The 25,796-nt window shown below is 34.6% G+C and overlaps 2 protein-coding genes across 4 annotated transcripts; one reads left to right on the top strand and one right to left on the bottom strand.

Moving 5' to 3' along the window:
- Positions 1-177: 177 nt before the first annotated feature.
- st3gal8 (ST3 beta-galactoside alpha-2,3-sialyltransferase 8) lies at positions 178-14,248 on the bottom strand. Of its 2 annotated transcripts, none has more exons than XM_042734070.1 (7): positions 14,094-14,248; positions 5,953-6,701; positions 2,843-3,030; positions 2,242-2,421; positions 1,526-1,571; positions 1,320-1,439; positions 178-1,239 (listed from the first exon to the last, which is right to left on the bottom strand). In XM_042734070.1, the coding sequence occupies exons 2-7, from the start codon at positions 6,277-6,279 to the stop codon at positions 1,072-1,074; spliced, it is 1,029 nt and encodes a 342-aa protein (XP_042590004.1). In that variant the 5' UTR covers positions 6,280-6,701; positions 14,094-14,248; the 3' UTR covers positions 178-1,071. The 2 variants fall into 2 exon arrangements, with proteins under 2 accessions (XP_042590004.1, XP_042590005.1); XM_042734071.1 differs by having other exon boundaries at positions 14,090-14,239.
- An 8,550-nt stretch (positions 14,249-22,798) lies between these two features.
- On the top strand, positions 22,799-25,574 carry dynlrb1 (dynein, light chain, roadblock-type 1). 2 transcript variants are annotated; one of them, XM_042734069.1, is made up of 4 exons: positions 22,799-22,899; positions 23,777-23,852; positions 23,990-24,157; positions 25,258-25,574. In XM_042734069.1, the coding sequence occupies exons 1-4, from the start codon at positions 22,897-22,899 to the stop codon at positions 25,299-25,301; spliced, it is 291 nt and encodes a 96-aa protein (XP_042590003.1). In that variant the 5' UTR covers positions 22,799-22,896; the 3' UTR covers positions 25,302-25,574. The 2 variants fall into 2 exon arrangements, with proteins under 2 accessions (XP_042590003.1, XP_018928117.1); XM_019072572.2 differs by lacking the exon at positions 22,799-22,899 and adding an exon at positions 23,318-23,459.
- The last annotated feature ends 222 nt before the right edge of the window (positions 25,575-25,796 follow it).

Raw genomic sequence — 25,796 nt, 5'->3', positions numbered from 1 at the left:
AATGAACTTATGTACTTCACCCAAAAAAAAAAAAAAAAAAAAAAAAAAAAAACACAGTCATCAGTTTCTCACCCTCATGTCGTTCCAAACCTTCATAATTTAAAAAATATATTTAAAATACAGTAGTCAACATTTGAAGTGGATCAAAAAAGTTAAGACCTAAGACAAAAATACATTTTGGTTTTAGGACAACTTTGATGAAAGGTTTTGATCCACTTCAAATGTTAACAAGTGTATATATTTGGGGGAAAAAAAACTTGTTTTTTTGTCCATGAAATGAAAGTCAATGGGGTCCAATATAGTTTGAACCCCTATGTTACCTGATGTGAAGAAAAAGTTATTTCTGGGTGAACTATCCTTTTAATACTGATCTTATTTTGCGTGATTTATCACTACATGCTATTTCAAAGAAATCTTTCATCCAAATTTAACAACTTGCTTGGCCTCCGAAATGCATTTCCTTTTTGGCTGACGGAAACCTCTCCAAAACTGGTCCAATCTGGTATTTAACACTCACTTTTCATGATCCAATCAATTACCAATAGATAAAATCAAGCCCCGCCCCCTCTCAGCTAATATTCTGTTGCTGGGTTGCGAATTCTGCTTCATGTTGACTTTAAGGCTTTAATGCTCTAAAAAACTGCTCATGATCAACATCTTTCTTGTAGTGCAGACAGCTTTGTTGATGTTGACTCTACATGAAACTAGTTTTGCACAATTGCAGTACAGACACTGTGTGAGGCTAGTCAGAACAGTTGCAGTAAGAATGAAGTATATAAGTAGGCTCACATCAAGCTGTTTTGCTTACTGTTTGTCATTTTCGAAGTTTCAATGCCTGGAAGGAAGGCAAACATCCATCTTTTCTTCAGGCACAAGGCAAATGAAAGAACAGGAGAAGTTCATTTGGTCTTAGGACTACAGCTTGATGTCTGTGGGTTTGGTTCAGTGCAGTTCACAGTGGTCAATTAATGGTAGGGTGGATCACAGATCTGCGTCTCTTTGGCTTCCATACAGCTGCTGCACGTTCTGGCTTTGAGCAGTACTGAGTCAACGAAGGCCACAATTACAGGCTCATCTGTACAGTTTGATTTTGCCCTCTTTGTTGAGCCTTTGAATGATCACAGTCTCGAAATCTGCATTGTGGACGCCAGTCTTTCGAAAGGCGCCGGCGTATTTGTTGTACTCCCAGTAGTGGTGCCAGCTTCCTTTCTTGTCTGCCCCATATCCAAACACTGACACCTGTTGGGATTGAACATCGTCAGTGAGAATAGTCTGGTGACGCAGAAATTGTTATCTTGGCTGTAAATACAAGTACAAACCTCATGACAGTGATGCAGAGCAAATATAATGGCTACTATCCCGGTGGACGGGTACCTTCCATGACGCTCTGTCCAATTGTCATGTGTGTATTTAAAGAAGGCTGGATTTACAACCATCACCTGGACAGCACACACGGTAGGATGAGTTAGGCTTAACAGATGGATGCATTTATGGATTTACAAGCTTTAGTTTGATTAACACTCACCTTGTCTTTGTCAGCTTCTACACGATTTTTCACTCTCATGTACGTCCTGTTTGGGATATACAAATAGTTTTAGCAAAGAGTGAGGAAAATGATTTCAGTGCGATTTTACATATAATCTACACTACAAGTCAAAAGTTTAAATGTTTTTTAAAGAAGTCTCTTCTTCTCACCAAGCCTGCATTTATTTGATCCAAAATCCAGCAAAAGCAGTAATGTTGTGAAATATTTTTACTATTTAAAATAATTGCTTTTTATTTGAATATATTTTAAAATGTAATTTATCCCTGTGATCAAAGCTAAATTTTCAGCATCATTACTCCAGTCTTCAGTGTCACATGATACTTTAGAAATCATTCTAATATGCTGATTTGCTGTTCAATAAACACTGAGTATTATTATTATTATTATTCAACATAAATAATAATATAAATGTTTTTTTTGAGTAGAAAAATCTGAATATTAGAAAGGATCATTATGTGACTGGAGTAATGATGCTAAAAATTCAGGTTTGAAATGACAGGAATATTTACATTTTAAAATGTATTCAAATAGAAAACAGTTATTTTAAATAGTAAAAATATTTCAGAATTTTACTGTTTTTGCTGTATTTTGGATTAAATAAATGCAGGCTTGGTGAGCAGAAGAGACTTCTTTAAAAACATTAAAAATCTTATTGTTCAAAAACTTTCACTATTTTCAGAAAGATTTTGACATACATTTTGATCTCTCCTGTGGAAAGGGCGCTGGACAACCACTCCATGTCTTTCAGTTTGAAAGGAAGAAGGACGAGATGGACACCAGGTCTCAGATTGATCGCACTCTCGGGGTACATGAAGTGGTGGGTGGTTCGGTTACCAACATCCTCTTCAAAACCCACAGTCACGGCCTTATTCATCCTGTGGGATATTCCAGTCAAAATGCATTAGTAAAAAATCCTGCACTTAATGGTTGTTACTTTAAAAAAATAAAAAAATTCATTTTAATGAATTTGTTCAGGTTTCAACCTCTACTTTTGAAGTCAACATCAGTATTAACATTTTAATTACTGTTTTTTTTTTTTTTTTTAGGTGAAACAGAAGTGTTTTAAACAAACACAAAATATATATATTTTTTAAAAATATCTGTTTTGTCCATACAGTGAAAGTCAATGGGGTCCAGGGTTGTTTTGAACCCCTTTGACTTTCAGTTTACAGACAAAAAGATATCTATCAAAATATATATATATTTTTGTCCATTTTAACTGCTGAATTTTCACTTTTGTGGGAATTAGCTTTTTATAAAAGTTTAGACTAGACATACAAAGAGTAGAAAACAGACCTAATAACAATGGGGTGGGAATCTATCAAGGCTCCATATTTGGACTTCAACAGATTCCCTGAGTTTCCAACAACTGCACACTTCCGGCACTGCTTCTGCTGTGGCATTTCGTTCTCATGTGGAGGGGAAATGATCTTAAACATATTCTGAATGACGTCCTTGATCACTCCATCAGATGCCTGCAAAGACTATACAAACCAATATGATAAATGCAACTTATGAAGCTAACCTCCAAATTTCAAGCTACTGATCTTTACATTTTTAATGTTAAAAGGAAAGAAGTTTTGGCTACCCAAACTATTCCAATCTTATTGTATATGCAGAAAATAGTAGAGGTCTTTGAAATTTTGAGAAATTGATTCCTAGGTAAGTTTTTTCCTATTTGTGTGTATTAGAGTCATATTCTGATTTCTCACACAAACACACAATATTGAATAAGTATATAAACTTGTATAATGTTTCATGTTGTAAGCGAAATAAAAGGCCAATCTTGGGCTTTAAAACCAAAACTTAAATAAAAGTAAGTAACTTAATAAAAATGCACAAATAAATTTGACAAAGTCAGTAAACTAATAAATTTATATGAAAAAAATGAAGCTCAAGAATCGTTTTGAAATCGGATTGTGAGGTGCATTTGTTTTATTAATAAAAAGATAGACGTAAATTCATTATATATATCATTATAAATACTTTGCCCTGAAAGTACCAAGTAGTCTCACAGTAAGGAAAAAAGTCCTGTATAGAAAAAAGCTGAATCAAGATGCATAGGTAATCATTTTTCGCAGCCCTCTGAATCATAATAAAATCCAATCAAATCGTGAGGTGCCTAGAGATTTTTCCCCTAAAAAATACTGTCCAGTGTTTCTTATGTGCCATGTGAAAACCTTAAAACTCTTGAGGCACACCAATGTCAAGCTTATCCGAGTACGCTCCCATAGCCTGAAAGCCTTTAATTAGGCTAAATTAAACCTTACTGAAACACATGCCAGGGCCGAAGGGCCTACTTGTGCCCTTGTTCCCTAGGGAGAATTACTTTTTTGTTTAAGGAAACCAGATAATGACTGCAGCTCTGGGGATCCACCGCCATTGCATTAATGATGTTTGGCAAACAGATATGATGGTAGTGAATTTGAGAGGGTCTGGAATAAACACCAGCTGTTGTTCTCTGACATGTCCATGTGCCAGAAAGGGGAAATGATATCTAGCTATGATGATTTGACTTTAGAGGAATGCCTAAGGATACCAAGAGCTATTCTGTCTCTTTGAGCAGCCAATGGCTGTCTAGAGACTAGCAAATGACTCTAGGAACAAATCCAACATTAACTGTCCAACTCATTGTAGAAATTGGAAAACTAAATCTACATCAGCAGTGTGCAGTAGTATTCTGAAATGTGGCAAAGTCCTCAGTTGTTGTTGTTTTTTCATTCATGTCCCAGTCACTTTTTTTTTTGTTTAAATATATTTACACTATAAGATTTTTCTTTACACAATATACAAATGCAAGAGGCAGGATTTATCTCATGAACAAATCACAACCAATCATAACCATGTGCTCTTATTATTTCAGTTATTTTGCTTTTAATGTAAATAATCATGTGCAAACAATATACTTGCTCTTGTGAATTTATTTTGATGTTAATTACATTGTGCGAGCTGTCTCTTTAATACCGCGTGGTTTGTATACATGTTGCTGCTGCTGACATTTTTGACACACCCCCAAAACAAGAGAAAACACATCTCAAACCCCACTGCACACCGTTTCCAGGAAACATGTCATTCAAACCAAAAACCGTAGCAAAACGTTGCGCACGGGTTTGAGCTTGAACTTGCCCCAGATCTCAATAGCTGAGAATCACATTGTGTTTGATGCAAAACCAATTCGACTTAATCACAAGAAAAAAAGCTGTTACTGTTATTTTTATGTTTTCTCAAGCTAAGCTAATTTTAACTTAACACGGTTTACTTGAAATTTTATGTAGTGCCATATATATATATATATATATATATATATATATATATATATATATATATATATATATATATATATATATATATATATATATTTATACAGTATATGACACTACATAAAATGTCAAATACACTGCATTAAATCATTTTTAATATATTAAATTAAATTAAATCCTTTTTCCTGCAAGAGATTTGCAAATTTTATGGGTCTGGCTTCCGGTCTCATCTCAAAACCGCTTATTTTGCTGCTTGATATTGCAAACTGGTGTCTTGCCATATTATTTTAATGTATTTTCTTAATTATGAACACACTGGTTTGTAGTGCAAACAGTTTTACCATTTACTGCATGTTGTTATTCTTCTCATTATTTCCCTATAGTGGCTAATGAACCGGAACTCTCACCCGCAGTCTTACTTCCGCATTGTAGAATCAGGTGGATACATTTAAATTATTTATAAATATTTTCTCAAATTTAAGAGTATAGTGATTAACAAAAAGCATGATGGTTATGAGTAGGTTATGCAGTAATGTAGTCACCTCTATCATTACTCAGCTCCCAAAATACACTAGACACATACAAAATCCTACACATCTATAACATTTTTGAGAAAAAATAATATCAAAAAATACTTCACAACAACAACTAACAACATAAAAAATCAGGATGTGGTCTAATAGTAGCTAGCCACAGCACTGCAATTTTTTTTCATTGTGTTTTAGCATGTTTTTCAAAATGCAAATAATCAATTTTCTAACTGTAAGTTATTGCTCTTATTGTGAATTACACACACATTTTACACAGTAAAATATATAAAAACATATAAAAAAAAATATCTTTCTCCTCCTCTTTAAATTAAATTCAAAATTAAATGCATCTCCCCTTTATTTTATGCATTAAAAAAAAAAAAAATAATAAAAAATAAAACATGGGGCCACAATGCAGTAGTAAAAGATACTCCATTCTGTAAATGTAAATAAAAATGTTTGAATTATTTTCATATGGGGGCAACCAATGAGATGAATGTAAATTATGTGATTAATTATTCAGCATATCATGCAATTCATTTGATTTGAATTTAAAAATGACTGGCAGCCTTAGACTAACGAAATGCAGAACTTAAACCATCAATGTGCTACTTACCAGCCACCACTTCAGAGAAAGTGGATCTATGTCATCATCCCTGCCGGTGAGGTAAAGTTGCTGTTTATGATCATAGCGTTGGTCAAACCACCCTGACACACCCTTATCTGCTATACAGGATGGACAGCTACAGGAATTACCTCGTCTTGGCTCTGTGACAACCGTCTGTAACTGTGTCTGGTTTTTCATTGGTATCCTTAAATGGTGATGAGTGGGTAAATCTGTGATGGGCACAACACTGGCCTTCTGAATGGTGTGAGCAGCTATCATTAAAAATAAAATAGCACCTAGCAAAGCGCCTAAGTACAGTTTTCTTCTCAACATCATGGTTAAGACAGACTAAACTTCTGGGTGAATTTCCAGAAAAATGATTTAAAGGAACCACCACAGCAACAGGAATTCACTTCTGGCTTGGCTTGTTCCTGCCAAATGGATTGTGGGTTTTAAGGTCTATGATGAGTTGCTTTGGCCTCTGAGGTGGAAAATGACAGGATTATCAATCCACGATTGTTCATTATGACCTTGTTCTATCTGTCCATCCTGTCACGATTTTGCAAAGCCCAAGCACAAGTCCTCACAGTGGAACATGCTAAAACGAGACAGACATGCTGTTTCTAAATTCAGTGAAGGAAATGAGTCGGAGTCAAAGCAGCTTCACTTCCTGTCTGTACAGCTGTAAGCGTCTCTGCTCATATTTCATTCCACATTTATCCTAACGTAGCACCCACTGCTGCCAAAGCTCCTCATTCCTGAAAAATACAGAAGAACATCAACATTTAGAATGTTTATTTTATTTTTTTTTCACGATTTCATTCTGATTCAAAAAATGAACTATTTCACCTTTCAAAACTGGTCTAAATAATTCACTCACAACACAAGCAGTGCTGGGTAGATTACTTACAAACTGTAGTCCGTTACTAATTACAGATTACATCAAGTAACTGTAATCTGATTATGAGCATTTTAAAATGCAATATACCTAATTACAAGTACTTCATTTTTGGAATCTGATTACACAATCCATATGACATGTAACCAGTTACTACCCAGTCCTGATCACAAATTAGAGCTGCACGATTCTGGATGAACTGTCTCAAATAGACATCACGATTCTGAACTAAACAAAATAATGTGTGATAAAATATTATTGCTGCAGTCTTTTTAAAAGTGTTTAATTAATACCATAATTTGAATGAATTAAACATTTTAATATACACTACCAGTCAAAGGTTTTTGAACAGTAAGATTTTTAATTCTCTTCTGCTCACCAAGCCTGCATTTATTTAATCCAAAATACAGCAAAAGTAGTAATATTGTGAAATATTTGTACAATTTAAAATAACTGCTTTCTATTTGAATATATTTTAAAATGTAATCTATTCCTGTGATTAAAGCTGAATTTTCAGCATCATTACTCCAGTCACATGATCCTTCAGAAATAATTCCTTCAAAATATGCTGACTGCTGTTCAAGAAACATTTTTATTATTATTATCAATATTTAAAACACTTTTAGTATTTTTTTTTTTCAGGATTCTTTGATGAATAGAAAGATCAGCATTTATCTGAAATAAGCGTTTGTAACATTACACATTATATTATTCAAAAGGTTGGAGTCAGTATTAATATAAGTGACGATAAAGACATTTATAATATTACAAAAAAAATCTATTTCAGATAAATGCTGTTCTTTAGAACTATCAAAGAAACCTGAAAAAATCTACTCAACCGTTTTCAACAATAATAATAATAAAAAATGCTTTTTTGAACAGCAAATCAGCATATTAAAATGATTTTTGAAGGATCATGTGACACTGAAGACTGGAGTAATGATGCTAAAAATTTAGCTTTGAAATCACAGGAATAAATTACATTTTAAAATATATTCAAATAGAAAGAAGTTATTTTAAATTGTAAAAATATTTCAAAATTTTACAGTTTTTTTCTGTACTTTGTATCAAAAAATGCAATCTTGGCGAGCAGAAGAGAATTCTTTAAAAAACATTAAACATCTTATGGTTTAAAAACATTTGACTGGTAGTGTTATATAATCAGTGTTGGGGGAAGTTACTTTTAAAAGTAATGCATTACAATACTGCGTTACTCCCTAAAAAGTAACTAATTACATTACTTAGTTACTTTCTACGGAAAGTAATGTGTTACATTACTTTTGCATTACTTTTTCAATCTGGGCAGGGCTTGCTTGTTTGTTTTTAATATAAAAAAGTAAAATTTTTTGGCCTCAGGCTGAAGAGAAAGTAAATTCACATCTGTACAATAGAACACAAAAGAAGAAAGTTCAACACACTTCAGCAATAAAAAAAGAAGTAAATTTTTGCTTATTAGTATGAATGAATCGGATCATTGAAGGTCAGCAACAAAGACATTGGTTAATAAAATGGGAATAAATACATAAAGGATATTTGTATTATTTAACATTTAATTATTGCAGTTTTGCATCACATTCTGAGTTGCATTTCCCTGTTTTTATTCTTTTTGAGGAATACTGAACTATTTTTTTTATTTTTTTTTGCGAGAGATTAATGCATTAATCTCAGTAATTAATGCTTGTTCACGTTTATTCTAGAACTACAGTGACATTTTACTCCCGATTTCTCTCAACATGGGGACAGAAGAGCTGTCAATCAATAAATGAGAAAAAGTAAACTCTTTTTACTCTTTTTAAATTTTATTGTAAATTAAAAGTAATGTGTTACTTTACTAGTTACTTGAAAAAAGTAATCTGATCACGTAACTCACATTACTTGTAATGCGTTACCCCCAACACTGTATATAATATATTTAATACACCAATTTTTAATATTAAAATTATGAAAAAGTTGTTTGAATCAATGATTCAACAACTCACTCATAAACCTACTTCACTTGTTTCATTACTGGACGAATCAGCGTTTTTGAACGATTCTCTTGAATGAATAATTAATTCAATGGCAAATACATTTTTAAAGTCACTTGCAATCGACACAAATGTTATTTGAAGCGCAGTTACTTTCAAAAGGGGATTTGCTCTATTTTGATCGCTGCCATAGACATCAATGTTTATATCTGAACTGTAAACTTTCACCCCAGTATTTCTGTGTGAATATGAATGACTGTAAGACAGTTTGTGAAGACACCAAACATGGTAACTGCACACTCTGTGTCAACGGCAATGCAAACACCAATTTGAATGTTCCGGTAAGACTTTGTCAAAGGTTTAATAGACTCTGGGAATCGTTGTCATTTAGAAATGAAATGGCGTGTGTGTCTGAAACGAGATTGTGATCTTTTAACTATTAATCTTGCAGCTCTATCACAAATCATATCATGTTTCTAGAGTTTGGCTAGATTTCAGTGAATAACAGTTTAAAGTTTAGTCACTTCCTCACATGAAGCCATATTAACTACTTTGAAGGTGTTTTTTGATCCTTTTTGAAGCTACAGTCCACATTTCTCATAACTGCATGGAACAGAGCAAGGATTACAGTATATTGCTCTGTACAGAAGAAATTAAGTCATATGAAGTACATGAGGTTGAGTAAACAATGACAGAATTTCCTCTTTTTTTGTGACTCATCCTATTAAAGTCAACTTATGAAACTCACTCTTTGAGGCAGTGCTAAATGAAAGAATCATTTAGCTTCACAATCCTGTTTTCACCTTCAGTCATGATGAATTGGTGTAAAAGGAAGTCTGTCTGTTGACTTATTCTTCAAAAACATATAGCTAATACAAGACAAGATGCAGAAATGCCACAACTGTTGCCTCCTGCTGAGATTGCACGTATGTGGCTGAACCTCCCTCAGACCCCCACCATATCCACAATGAAGAACTACATAAATAAAGCGCCGCTGACTGTGTTGGACCAATCTCACCGATGCAGCAATCCATCTTTAGATTGATGACTGTCAAATGCAACTACTCCCACAATTCCCAGTCTAGAGCTTTGTACTTGATCCATGGTACTTAAAAAAGCCTTCTTGATCTCCTTAACAAGCATCCTTGAAACAGCCACTTTACTTCGAAATAAAAAAAGGCTACCCGAGAAACCACAGTCAAAGTGACTGCAAAGCAGGGCTGAAATTTTATCCTATATGCTAAACAGGAAGTCCCAGACTTTCTTCGTCAGTTAGGAAGCCGTGTCCAGTGGAGCAGGGAGACGCTGGTAATGGGGTGGGGGATGTGGGATCAGCTGACATTCAGCTGATTTGGAAGAACAGTCTCTCTGCCAGACAGCTGTCTCACTACAGACCAAACAGAATTACATCTCAGGCCAGCGTGCCAAACCTACCTAGTCAGCAAAGTGGTGGTACAGACGAGTCTCCCACCCCCGTTCATTACTCAAAGTGAACTATGCTCAAAAAAATGAGCTTAAAGTAACCAATCCAGAGCTGATGAATCCAGAATGTTCTCATTTGCTAAAGCTGAAAAACAAGCGGCCCATTCAGTAAACTAATCAAGAGGGATTACAACAGCTGTAGTGCACTAGAAAGACATATTAGTTTCCCTACAAGTGGCTCTAAATATATTATACGAAAGTAATATTTGCACTGGGACGTGGGGAGCCTGCGTATTTGTGACGTTCTTCTAAAGATAACAGGGATTCTCAAGATTTGAAAATAGAGCAAATGTCAATGTCTTGATACCCTGCCAAGTTACCCCGGATCAACACTCCTGCCTAATCTGGCTTTGCGTGGTCAAAGAACAGATAGAACCATCACAATAATGACCTGCTGTGTGTTTTTTAGTTGCATAGTTTTTCAGCTGAATTCATTCATTTGCATACCAATGTCAATTGGGACTCTCATATTGCTGAAACTAGAGGCTCCTCAATGAGTGCCAAACTATTCCGATTTGATTGCTCATTAAAATGTGCCCTTTACTCAGCAAAAGAGACCCCTTTTCACAGTACTTCTGCCCAAACTTTCTATGTACGCCTTGAGGTACACACTGGGTTTGGAAGGCAACCACACTTCAAGCAAACAGTAGTTGATAAATGACATAACCTTTCAGAACTATCAGGGCTGTGAATACAATCTCAGGATTTGGAAAGGACCAAATGAAACTAGATTCTCTAAAGACAATGGAGGTGGCTAACTGGCATACTGCATGTTGAGAGGGAACCATTCTATAAATACAGTGCATTGTGGTGTTCGTTAACAAATCTTTCAATTCAATTTAATTTTATTTTTTATAGTGCTTTTCACAATACATATTGTGTCAAAGCCACTTTAAAGAAAATGCTTGTTCTGTCCAACAAACAGGAAGTATTCGGTTATCTACCAGATATAGTGCGTCATGGTAACATACAGCTATAATATATGTTATGTAGTTAGTTACTCAACAAATGTGTCAAGTAGCAGTTACAACTCATTACAATATAATTACAATGATTACAATATAAGGATAATATTAGACAGTTTTGTATGTTGATCCAAAGTTGGCGTTATCTGAAATTTTTGAACATGTTTTAATTAAAATACATACGTTTTTTACACATAATATTTTAAATAATTTAATTATTGATCTTCATCCCATAACAAGCTGCTTTTAATGCAAAATGTATATGCAATATAATATAATATATAATAAATTTCCACCATGGTTTGGTTGTTATTTAACTATTGTAATGTAAGTTCTCTTGAGATATATAGTTCTAGAATAAAAATATATAATAAAAATAATATAATGGTAATAAATGTAAAGTTTTTTTCTTTCTTCATTTAATTTCTTTTCTCTTTATACTGCATTTATTGGTTAAAACCAAAAAAAAAAATGTCTAAATTAAATAAAAGAAAAATATTAGAAGAACAAAAATAAAGTAAATAATTTTACTGGAGCCATAATTTAACACTACCTACACAGAAACAGAGGCCTGTCAACTGAACATGTCTTGCATTGCAAAACTGGGTGTTTAAAATGTTAACCGCTAATTGTAATCTAGTTATCTACAGTAAATTTAGTTCAAGAAATCTTGCGTTTTACAAAATATATCTGACTTCTAATCTGAATATTGTGGTGCACGTTTCACCATCAGTTTCAAAAAAAAAAAAAAAAAAAAAAAAAAAAGAGTCTGCAAAAGTCGAGACTGAAGCATCCCCTGGAAGCCACTCTCATTTAACCATGCAGATGAAATAAACATTTTCTCCTGTGTTAACAAACATAAACAGTGTCCAAGGTTTCCATTCTGTTTTCATTTACTACAACAAACACCAGAAAAAACGTAGTAATTACGAAACAGCAATCAAAACTGCTGAGGTGCTGAGAAACCTTGTTCTAAAATATTTGCCTTGGATACCAGCCAAAGCTTTTTAACTTGCAGAGGCATGAGAGGCTTGTTTTGCTCAAGGCATGTTAAAGACTCAGACCATGTTAACACTACAGTGCGAGTTTCAGGTGAGGTGTGGAGTGCACTGCTAAGGGCAGAGGGGCTTTAGAGGTCTTGCATTTCCTGTAAAGTCGGTCTCACAGTTGTGAAGATGTGTGTGGTGTGGTTCCCTCAACAAGGGAAGGAAAATACCCAAGCCCACCATCCCCCACAATATTTCTGTAAGCATACCACACTTATCAGCCTCTCTGGTAGCCAGAATACTTTCAGAATGCAAAACAAGGGTGCCTCACGTTTCCTTTTCTCTTAGCCAACTCATATGGTAACTCTAAAACTGATCTTAAGAAACTAGAATAGCCACACTGTAAAATATTTTATCAATATAAAACACTGTAAAAACCTGTTACACAGTTAACTGTACATTACCTTTTTGTATACAGCAAAAAAGATTATATTTAAATGGACAAAACATACTTTCTATACTTTTATACATTAATACGTTTTACTGTATTAAGTAGAAATATGAATTACTTTAAGCCAATATACTTTCACAAAATACTGTAAAACGTTGTTATATGTAGTATTTTAATCCACAATACATCTACTATATAATTTGCTATATATACACTATATAATTTAATGATATCATTTAAGAACTGTAAATGATACAGTCACCAAAGTGCTTGCTCACTGTATTTTTACAGTAAAGTTCCATAGCTTCCCAGTTTTGTACAGCAAATATATCTTTACAATGTAACCAAAATGCTGTGTCAGTCTAAAAGTAAAAACGGAAAACAAATGACACATTACTCGTGAAATGAAACTGTCAAGAAAGTTGTAAAACGTAAAACAAATGTTCCACTGTGTTTGTTATTACAGCTTTCTTCAATAACCATGTTTGGGGGAGTCTACGTTACTTCTTCACGTCTTAAAATGACAATAATATTGCTTATCGCAATTATTTATGGCGCAATATATCGCTCAACAAAAAGTTGTTATCGTGACAGTCCTATACGTAGCAACTTTTTGGTAAACATATTGTGCTAAGAAACAGAACTTGAACTGACTCAAATTAAACCCTTCATTCAAACTGAAAGGTATTCTACACTAGAATTAATAGTAGCCTACGTGATAAAATTATAACTCGTCTAGACTAAACCACTATGCATCATTACTAACCACTGGTGCATTTAGTCACTCTTGGGTTGTGTATCAAAACCTCGTCCACTACTTAGCCTACTATACAGCATTTTTGCTCGAACACTTTAACGCCGATTACCTGCCTAAAAAAAAGAAAACTAAGTAGGCATCTCATATAGTTATGAGACACGACCATGGTTTACATCCAAATGAAAAGTTGTATCTTTTACTTTTAAAACTTCCGCATACAATTTCAATGATCTCTAATGCGCAATTAAAGAAGGTAACAGTGTAAGTTAAAAAAATAAATAAATAAGTTATCAAAGACTCAAACCGTTTCCTCTGGAAGTTCAGCTCAAGTTTAATCGTTTAGGTAGGTGGTGGATCATCGTGTTCGACTCGAAATAAATCTTGTAACTACAACCTGTTGTTTAGTAATAAAAGGGACTGGATAGCATTGCATTAGGTAAAAGTGTGGGTTAAAAAAGCAGTAGACCGAAAGAAAGAACATAACTTTGAGGCGGCAGCTCACTGCGTTAACTCATTTGAGACCGCTAGCTCTCGTCAGATTTTCTCGTATTTATTCAGTTGGGTTTGTTAAAGCTGAAACGGGTTTAGTATAAGATCAGATGCAGTCGGCTAGAAAGCGGGATAAGTTTAGGCTACTTACCCACCTTGTTCTCAGACCGAGTGAGGGTGACAACACACAGTACTCCGTGTTGCACCGAGGAGAAATGATGTCAAGCTTTACGTCCTGCGTCTACTCGCTCTGTGAGTGTGTGTGAGTGTGTGTGCGCGCGCGCAACTTTCCTAACTGCTCGAAAAATAAACTACAGGCCTATTATTAAATCACCTTAACTGTTAATAATATTAATATCTCTTAATTTCCCAGTAACACTTTGTGTGTGCTATTATGTAAGTTTTGTTTTAAATGTTAGCTACTTTTACTCGTTAAGAAATGAACAACATTTTAAGAAATATTAAAATAGTATGCATTCAGGTAATATGAGGATTCAAATCATATCAGTCTTCTAGAAACAGCTGTTTGAATCTATATGGAGCAGGTCGCCCCTTATGGTTGTTGCCATGTTTCTGTCACATGACCAGCTGTTTCCTGCAACAGACTTTTGTGTTTTGTGACTAATCTGTCTACTGAATTGTCCTGAACACAAGATATTATGTCGAGACTGAATCTAAATAATATATATAGATGTGAGTGCTATAAGATGGAGAAAACACTGAGGAAAAGAAACAGAAAAATAAACAGTTTGCAGTTGTGTGTTCACGGTGTGTGTGCACTTGGATGGGTTAAAGGAACACTCCACTATATTTGAAAACAGGTAGCACTTTTAGCTTAGTTTAGAATAGATCATTGAATCTGATTAGACCGTTAGCACCTCGCTCAAAAATGACCAAAGAGTTTCGATATTTTTCCTATTTAAAAAACTTGACTCTTCTGTAGTTACATCGTGTACTAAGACCGATGGAAAATTAAAAGTCGCAATTTTCTAAGCCGATATGGTTAGGTACTATACTCTCATTCAGGCGTAATAATCAAGGAACTTTTCTGCTGTACCATCACTAAAGACAGAACAGTCAAGTTTTAAATAGGAAAAATATCGAAACTCTTTGGTCATTTTTGAGGGAGATGCTAACGGTCTAATCTGATTCAATGATCTATGCTAAACTAAGCTAGAAGTGCTACCACAAGACCCGGAGAATGAATGGATTCAAACAAGTTATCAAAGATATCGGCTGAATGGATTCAAAAACGGTAAAACTCAACTGTTCAACTCCAGGGGAGTTAGAAAATGAGCCTATTTTCAAAAATAGTGTTGTGTTCCTTTAAATGCAGGGCACAAATTCTGAGTATGGGACGCCATACTTGGCCACACATCACTTCACTTATGTGTAGTTTCATATGTGTTATTCTCAAGATATACATTCCCTGCGTGCATTGTTGTGCAATGTAATGTGGGCAGGGCTTGTGCAAAGGGAACTACGGGAAATGTTGAGATGTAAATCAAATATGAGAGAAACATAAAAATCTAATAGTGCTTATCTGCACATTTGGCGTCCATCCTGTGTCTGGTTTTTGTGGTTCTCTAATAGCTGTCCATTGCTTAGTCAATGCAGCAGTTCCCTGACAGGCCACCGAGGTTGTTGGGAGTGCAGTGTTTACTCAAAATGAATTAGCTTGACATTAATTGACGTGATAAAGCAGTGCAGCTTCCACACAACTGGACAGAAGACCAGACCTTTGCATATCAGTCCTGTCTCCCGAGGTTATTTATGCAAGAGGACATGATGGACTTTCTGATTTTGAACATAGAACCCTGATGTAGACAAATAGCTTTTTGCTTTGATCACAAACTATACAGTAAAATTAGATGTTTCCCTGAACAGCCGTGGCTGAAATGAGAGATTCAATTTTGAAATGAGAGGTCATGTCATTGTACCATTTTTGATGTCTTGGCAGAAAGTAATTTAAAATATGGTTTGAATTTAAGTGTGTTCGTGTCCATGTGTGATCATGTTAAGATGTTGTTGTGTAATGTTGGAACTATAAAGAGAAAGTACACCATATCTAGTTGTTTAACAGACTTTTGTCCAACTTTGGCATAAACTCAATGTAAACATTCAAGACAGACTGAAATTTTGACATCTGGCAAACAAACTGAACGTTTCTTTCGCAATGTCACTGATCTTTAGCTGTCCTTCTGATATTGCTTGTATAAATGTTTAAGAACATCTTCATTTGTTTTCAATACCATATCATTTCTTTATTTTTTACTAAATAAAGTAAATGACTATATGTTGATAGCATCTACAGTACATAAATTAAGGTCATGTTGCTTTACATAGAAAAGAAGGTCCACAAGGGGGAGACCGGGTATGGTTGGAAAGTTGTAACAACACCATTTCCACCAATCAGGGATAAGCTAGGAGTCCTATGATAATTTCATTATTTACCCACTTCCTACCCGATCTTATATAAATGGTTGTTAAGGCTGTAAATAGGTATATGCAGATTTTATAAAGAAAAAACAGATTTTGATGTAAGAATGTAAATTTGTTGACGAAAACTACATTTTGTTTAGTACTTAAACTGTTGCAGATAAAATCATATAACTTACATTAGAATAAACTGTAGATTCTCAGGCAAAATGTGATGCATTTTTAAACTGCTAATTTCAAACCATTATGCTAATACAGCTAACTAAACACTGGATGACCGGGGTGGGGTAAGTTGTAACACATTTTAGCATGCCCTTACATAAAACTGAGAACTGTCTATTTGGAGCCATTTGGAAGCTCAAAGTCCCTGGATCCACCAAGCCTGCTCTCTAGGGTTACAAACATTGATTTGTCACCATTGTGACTCTGACTGAGACAATTTATACATAGACACAAATTTCACACACAAATTTACACAGTTTATTTGTTAGATCTACATGTTCTTTACCTCAGCAAACTAGAGTTGAGTGTTTATTAAGCATAAATACAGTTATGGTAGTCTAATTTAAACACACATTTACACACTCCTTCATCAAACAGAAAGTGGATTTGAGCTGTGGTCAGTCACAGAAAATGAAACAATATTTGTTCTTTTAGATTTTCTCAATAAACCTATTTTTGAAGCAAACTTCATGGGGTGACTGCTGTTTTTGCTTTTTTTGTCTAACTGTTAGAACTCACACACAACATACCTCAGCAGTGGAGTAGATTGTAACAAAGGCACTTCATGTACAGTAAATGACATCAGCTTGCAAGGGCTGTAATATTCTTGCAGAGGTCTGAATTGGTTCACTCTAGCTCAAAATTTCAGCGAGTTACAGATGCTGAAACTAAAAGTGTTACAACCATACCTGATCTCCCCTATCTATTAGAAACAAAAAAACAACTAAATATAAAACATAAAGTACTTGTATGAGCAATACTAAAGGTTATGACAGGATGCTAAACAAGTTATGTACAAAACCGTAGAACAGTTGAGTAATAGTTGCAATAGTTTTACATAGCGTTGGTGTAGTTGAACATAACAGACAGATACACAGAGTTGCTGAAGCAGTGGTTGTTTTTGCAGCTGTTTTTTAAAGCTTTGTTAATAATTTCCAGGGATGACAAAAGCTGTTTGGCCAAGGACTTGCTATTGAAGGACAATATGATAAGCAGGTGAGGACTGAACTAACATGAGATGTCCACGTAGAACTGTGAGAAAGCAAAGCGTGAGACAATAAGCAGTGTAAACCATCATTACATTTAATAGCATATATTTAGCAGATTTCCGGGTAAAGGATTTTACAAATGAAAATTAGCTTGCTTTGTTTATTAATTTATTTATTTGAGTTGCTTATCTGAGACTATATATATACATATATATATATATATATATATATATATATATATATATATATATATATATATATATATATATATATATAGCAAATTCTTATAAAGTACTTTTTTTTTCTTTCTTTGTTTGTTTTTGTTTTATTAACCAGGAAAAAAAGGGAGAAAAGTGTTCTTTTCAAAGGGGTTTGAAATGAACTGTACTTGTATTATAGTCACTGGCTCATATTTCCTCACCCCGTCAGCAGGCATGGACAAGATGAGACAACCCGTATTGGGCAATAGCTGGTGTCCAGTTACATATGACTAAGAGATGGGGATTTAACCACAATGTGAAAATGTGCATGTAGACATGGGAACTTGTCTCTTAAAATGATGTGCTAGCAACAAATGAGGTACTATGTGAACAAACTTTTGCTTTGTCCTATTAAAAAGAGTTGCAGTTTGGCCTTTGTTTGGTAAAATATGTGGCTGTGCATGTGTCTGAATAAAACCGGAATCATCGCAAGGATCTTTTCACATCACTTCAGAGGGAATCTGCGAGTTCAGTGTCTCGTCATGTAATAAATACTTTTTCCTTCACAGTCAAAGGAGACGGTGAAGAGGACCAGGAGGTGCTTAACTTTGAATGTGCAGGAGTAAGGAAAACCGTACACAAAGCCCACTTTTAATGAGTGTTTTTCTCCTGAGGAAGCATGGCTCTGCTCGCAGATATCTAGATTTTACAGCATGAAAGCCCACTCATGAGTTTCTGTTTCATATAAAATTCTTGGCTCTAAAAGAGTGAATGTCTTGAAATAACATTTGAAATCTCACCTGAACTATCTGCGCTAACAGAATGCATAATATTCACATTTACATTTCAGCTTTTTCATGTTTCATTTAGATTTACATTTGATATTGGATATGGATGCTATGTGGACTGCTGCTGTGTGTACTTCAGGGCATGGGCATGCATGCTTATAACTTGGACTATAATTGGCATGTTTATGCGAGTCAAAAAATAAATTACATGCTTGTATCTTACAGTTAGTTAAAAAAAATAAACTGTACACATCTAAATGTCAAGGTACAAGTGTTTATCAAAACTAGGAAATATGACTGCATATGCATGGTTAAACTTCCTTTTTTGATGACTGTATCACGGTTACAGAACAAGGTCTGCATACTGAGGTTTTGTCAACCACTGAGCAAAAAAAAAAAAAAAAAACAGAAAATATTGCTTTGTGATTTGTGCTGTTGTTACTCCAACACATGGCCTTTTTGTCATATTTGTTTTAAATTCCTCCAAAATGAGAGGCACTATGAACCCCTCCGTCATGCATGTAGCTGCACACATGGAACAAGTCAAAGTTCCCATGTTTAGACTAAAGAGTAGAGCTGACCGAGCAGCAGTCATGAAGTGGAAAACCTGAGGCAAAGTTTGGAAAGGAAGTAAATGAGCTCATAAATCCACAGTATGTCTCCTCATGTCTCCCACACTCATTAGACTGTACCTGTACCATCTGTACTGTGGCCAGGATATAATCAACTTCTTTTTCATTAGTTCTTATCCTCAAATCAGCCATATTAAAAATTAAACATTGAGTCATACCAGGTGATGTACGAAATGTCATATGAAGTTTGTTTGATTGTTTGTTTTAGTCAGGTGTGAAAAGGTTTATGTTTTGCTAACTTTTAAGCCTACAGTATATATTTACCTTTCATATATTATGTATTTTAATTATTAAACATTAAAGGGATACTCCACCCCAAAATGAAAATGTTGTCATTAATCACTTACCCCCATGTCGTTCCAAACCCGTAAAAGCTTCATTCGAATACTCCATCTGACATCAGATGTGCAATCTTGGTTATATGAAGTGACGGCTTACAAAAAGTGTTCCTGTCACTTCATATAACCAAGATTGTACATCTGATGTCAGATGGACTATTCTGACGATGACTTTCATACCTTTTATGGACCTTGATACTGTAATTTACTTGGCAGTCTATGGGACAGTCACAGGCCTCCAGGTTTTCATCCAAAATATCTTAAATTGTGTTCTGAAGACGAATGGTACTTTTACGGGTTTGGAACGACATGGGGGTAAGTGATTAATGACGAAATTTTTTCATTTTGGGGTGGAGTATCCCTTTAAGTAGTAAGTAGTTTTCCATGTTAATTTTACTTCATTCCATTCATGCAAATCTCAGGTCACTAGTAATATAGTAATATAACACTGAGTAATATAACTTGGAGGTAGTATGCTAACTTTTTTCCCCCTTTTTTTTGTTCTTCAAAAATTGAACAGCAGTAGTAATGCATAACCGTCCTTTTATATACTACATACTTCTAGTTCGGTAGCTTGCAGCATCATAGCAAAATTAAGAAAAGATGGCAAGAGTTATGGACACAGGAAGGAAAGGGAAGACACTTTCAATATGTAGGAAAACATGTTTTTCCTAAATGTGCTGGTTATAATGAAGGAGTTCAGGATAAAAAGGTAAACACTGAAGAGCTTGCTGGACGATAGTTCAACAGTGACCAAATCTTTTTACAGTATCTTAATAAAACTAGTTTGATTGTAATATTTTTTTTTTCTCACTCTTTCCCCTTATATCAACACGTCACACTCCACCCCAATAGGTGGCGGAAATGCACCAAATCTGGTTTGACGACAGCCATTAAATCCAAAAGAAGAAGAAGAAGACGCAGCATAGCAACCATTGACATCCAATTTATGCAAACTTATGGAACGGATGGTTATGAATAGGTTGACGTATGAAATGGAGAGTAAAGGTATGCTGTCAGCATGTCAAAGCGGATTTAGAAAAGGGCGAAATACGATGGATTCAATTCTGAGTTTGGAGGCGGAAATTCGAAAAGCTCAAGTTAATAAAGAAATGTTGGTGGGAGTCTTTTTCGATGTTGAAAAGGCTTATGATATGTTGTGGAAAGAAGGGCTGTTAATGAAATTGGAAAGTTTGGGAATTGAGGGAAAAATGTATAACTGGATTTCAAGTTTTTTGTTTGGAAGAACGATTCAAGTTAGAGTAGGGTCTGCATATTCTAGGATTCTCTCAATTGAGAATGGAACTCCCCAGGGAAGTGTGAGCAGCCCTATTCTTTTCAACTTAATGATTAATGATATATTTAGAAATATTGAGACTGGAATAGGAAGATCATTGTATGCAGACGACGGGGCATTGTGGAAAAGGGGGCGTAATAGGCTGTTTGTAGAGAATAAAATGCAAAAAGCAGTGAAGGAGGTGGAGAAAAATGGTCAAATAGTTGGGGTTTTCGATTTTCTGTGGTAAAAACACAAGTAATTTGTTTTTCAAATAAGAAAAATAATCCTATGTTAAATATTAAAATGTACGGTAATCAGCTGGAACAAGTCAATGTAGTGAGATTTCTGGGTATGTGGATGGATTATAAATTAAACTTTGGAGTTCATATTCAGAAATTGATAGAAAAGTGTAAAAAAGGAATAAATGTCTTAAGATGCTTGTCAGGTGCGGATTGGGGAGCAAGTTGCCAGTCACTGAAAAGAATTTATTATGCAGTGATCAGGTCAAATATAGACTATGGAAGTATGGTATACAGTTCTGCGAATAAAACTTTACTTAAAAAAATACAAGTAATACAAAATCAGGCATTGCGAATTTGTTGTGGAGCATTTAGATCTTCTCCGGTAGTATCAATTACAAGTTGAATTAGGAGAATTATCATTGGAACAACGCAGACTTCAATTGAGGATGAGATACTGGTCTGGTGTATGTGGACATCTGGAAAGTCATCCAGTAAAAATACTTTTGAAGGAATGTTGGGAGTATGAATACAAAGAAATAGAAAGCTTTGGTTGGGTAGTAGGGAAGGAGGCAAATAGCTTGGGATTGAAAGAATATTTAATAGCCCCTTCTGTTCCAATACCAGCAATTCCCCCTTGGATGTATCCTATGCCATTAATTGACTTACAAATACATAAAGAAATAAATAATCAAATAAGCATACCAACTAAGTTAGTAGTTGAACAGTATGTAAATCGAGAATATTATTCAGTATTACAGGTATTTACAGATGGTTCAAAGGAACCAGAGTCTTGTAGAACAGCAGCAGCAGTATTCATTCCTACATTTAATATAAAAATTGCAAAAAGATTATCGGATCATGTGTCAGTATTTACTACTGAATTACTAGCTATCATATTAGCAATACAGTGGATTGAAGAAGTTCAACCATCAAGAATTGTGATATGTACGGATTCAATGGCTGCTCTCACTAGTCTTATGAGTGGAAAATCGGAATCTCGACAAGATTTAATATTTGAAGTTTTGCAAGGTTTATTTAGAGCAAGGCAGTTAGGGGTATTGGTATTCTTCCTCTGGGTGCCAGCACATGTGGGTGTGGATGGTAATGAGGAGGTAGATAAGTTGGCAAAGAAAGCATTAAAGCATCCACAAATAGAAATTAAGGTATCATTAAGTAAATCAGAAATCAAGAGGTTAATAGCAATTGAAATTAGTAAAAAAATGGCAAAAGATATGGAATAATGACTCTAAAGGAAGACATCTTTATCAAATTCAGGAACGGGTTGGAAATGAGAGGAAAAGATATGGAAATAGGAAAAAAGATGTCATTATTACAAGGTTAAGAATTGGTCCACACTGCATTAAATTATAGTCTTTATAAAATAGGGAAGCATAATACAGGAAAATATAAAAATTCAATAAAATTAGAAACAGTGCAGCATATTCTTTTAGAATGTGCTGCATATGAAAGGGAGAGACAACAGTTAAGTCAAGAGTTAGGAAGGATGGGAGTTGATACAATTTCAATAAAAGTATTACTAGGAAATGGAATAAGACAATCAAGAATTCATGAATTATTATTTAAATATCTAAATAAAACAGGAATAGTAAATAGAATTTAATTTTTTTAAAAATTTTTTTTTTTTTTAATTTTTTTTTTTAATTTTTTTTTTTATTTTTTTCTTCCAAAGCCAAGTACACTCCACACTCCAGATCAGTAGGTGGCGGAAATGCACCATTTATGTTGGTCTGCCAAACCGCCATTAAACACTAGTAGAAGAAGAAGAAGAAGAAGCAGCATAGCAACGAAAACATCAACTCTCCTTCAAAATGGCAAGTACATTTTAGCACTTAAGCTTGATAACGTGTGCTTACAATTGAAAGAACATGTTTTTTTCCCGGTCGTTATTGTCTCAGTTAGGGTTTTTGTGTGCTAACTTTGATTTCAGGGCTCGCCTCGAGTAAATATAATAAATACTTAGCCTACATTAAGAGATGTGACTATAATCAGTAATATAAATTGCAAATATATCTATAAACACGTTATATTTAAAGAAATTCTTAGAATATCAGATGAAGAGACTACCTCAAAATTGTATTTTGTTTTTATTTATTTATTTAATGTTTAGTGTAAAGCATAAATTCAGTAGAAATGACACAATGTATATATCTTCGTGTTTGACTCCAACTATACTGCACAATAATCGATGTAAAAGACTAGTTAGACTAGTTAATCTAAGAGAACTACGAGCTCACTGGGGCCGTGGCCTGCTTTCCTCCAGTCCAGCAGATGGCAGTAACGCAGAACAGACCGTTCACATAACACACACTTCTAGTTCCGTAGCTTGCAGCATCAAACTAAGCAAAGAAAACAGCTACATACGTTCACAATGGCAAGTACACTTAAGCTTTAAACGTGATAATATGTGCGTATAATTAAAAGTATATGTTTTTAGTTCGTTATTGTCTCGGTTAAGGTTTTTGTGAGCTAACTTTGACTACAGGGCGTTGTCATTTAAGAGTAAGTTAACCAGCTACTGCTCGAGTAACGTTAAATAATATAATAAACATAAGCAAAAATACGTTTTTTTCTTTTTCCCTCAGACAGGTTTATAGATTTTCAGAGTGGTTACTATATAAGATATTAAGCAATGACAGTTTTTTTCGTGTTACTTTTGCCGTTTTAATCACTTAAGCGTTGATGTTGCAGGCTGAGGTGGAAGAGACGATCAAAAGGATTCAGAGTCAGAAAGGAGTGCAAGGAATCATCATTGTTAATGCAGAAGGTATCTGGGAAATGAGAAATGCTTGCAGATGTTTTAGTTCGGGTGCAAACGATGTGCTAAATTGGCAGAATGACATTGATAAAACAAAGGGGTCTTTGTTGTTATATCTGTAGTATTTCTATGTGCTCTTTAAACAGGCATCCCCATCAAAAGCACTCTTGACAACTCCAGCACAGTTCAGTATGCCGGTAATGTCCACCAGCTGCTCATGAAAGCTCGGGGAATGGTGAGGGACATTGACCCTCAGAATGATCTCACCTTTCTCAGAGTTCGATCAAAGAAGAACGAGATCATGATTGCTCCAGGTAAAGAGATGTACGCTTGTGAAATGCTCATGTCCATTAGCTTAGTGCAGTGGTTCTCAACAAACTTCAAAGCCAGGCAATGACTTAAAATGATTTAAATCGGTATACATTTTAATGACAATTATAATAACTATTAAATGAATATTTCACCCAAAAATGAGAATTTGCTGAAAATTGACTCACCCTTAGGCCGTGGTAACAGTTTGCAACAGATTTGGACTAATTTAGCATTACATCCTATGACCCACTATGGTCGGTGAATGGGTGCCGTCAGAATGAGAGTCACAATAATCCACAAGTATTTGTCACGACTCCAGTGAAGCAAAAAGCTGTGTGTTTAACAATTGAACAAATCTTGTCTGAATCAGGGGAGAAATATACACTTCACAAGGCATTAATTGATGGATCGGAGTTGATTACTTGGGGATTATTGTGCTGTTTTTATCAGCTGTTTGGACTGTCATCCTGACGGCACCCATTCACTGCAGAGGATCCGCTGGTGAATAAGTGTGATGTAATGCTAAATTTCTCCAAAATTTGTTCTGAAAAGGAAGCTCATCTACATTTTGGATGGCCTGAGGGTGAGCTAGTTTTCACTTTTTGGTGAACTATTCTTTTAAGGTGTGAAAACAATCTAACTCAACTAAAACTTCAAGTCACAAAGGTCACCTCTGGGTTAGTGGGCCTGTGTAGCTATTTTACAGGTCCTGGATGACAGTTTTTGACTAATCATGTTTTGTCTTGAAATGAATAGTTATATGTACAGTTTCTTTTTTTGTAGATCAGGAATATGTTTTTAATATTGAATAATATTTTTACTCAATCAAATAGCTGCCAACAGACTTGCAGACCATTTGAATGTCAGATGTGATGTTTAGGACTGACTGTGTGTTTCACAAGTGAATCTCATCCGTTTGTTCGGAAAGTGTGGTCAATATCTGGTTTATCTACACTGTGCATAAACATTGTGTGTGTATGTAATGCATAGTTCTGTTCAGAATACAAAAACCTAAACAGATGTGAGTTGTCTATAAAACACAAATGTAAATAGACTGATGAATATGATCATAAACTAGTATTTTATTCTGTTCTCTCCGCAGATAAAGACTATTTCCTGATCGTCATTCAAAATCCTACCGAGTAGTTCTGTATTCTTCATAGTGGTGTGGCTGTAGTATTTTTCCTTTTTTAATTAATTGCCAAAAGTGTTTCATTTCATGTTCTAATTCAGTTTATACTGCTCTTGCTTATCATTCCAGTATTTTGCTCTTTGTGTTGTAATTTATTGCTCTCTCATATTCTCTCTTTTGCAAATTCTCCAGCTGTTCATCATCTATAAGTATCAACATGACACTATGACACTGTACTTGTTTATTCTAAAAAAAAGGACAATAAAACAATAATGCATTTCCTTTCATTTATTTTGTGCCTGTATATTTTCATATGGAATGGAAAGATGAAGCCAAAGTGTCATCATGCACAGTTTGCTATAATGTAAAACTGTGTTTAGATAGTTTTAAATGTATATGAACTGTTAAATGATTTATAATGTTAAAAATACTTAAGCTATTATAAAGAGTTACTAAAATGCAGAATAGTTACAGAAACTTAATTTCTAAGGTTAGAGTAAATACTTGGA

The sequence above is a fragment of the Cyprinus carpio genome, chromosome B11, assembly GCF_018340385.1.
Source record: "Cyprinus carpio isolate SPL01 chromosome B11, ASM1834038v1, whole genome shotgun sequence".
Classification (NCBI taxonomy): Eukaryota; Metazoa; Chordata; class Actinopteri; order Cypriniformes; family Cyprinidae; genus Cyprinus; species Cyprinus carpio.
Note: the sequence above shows the minus strand (reverse complement) of the source record. Positions and strands in the feature narration are given on the sequence as shown.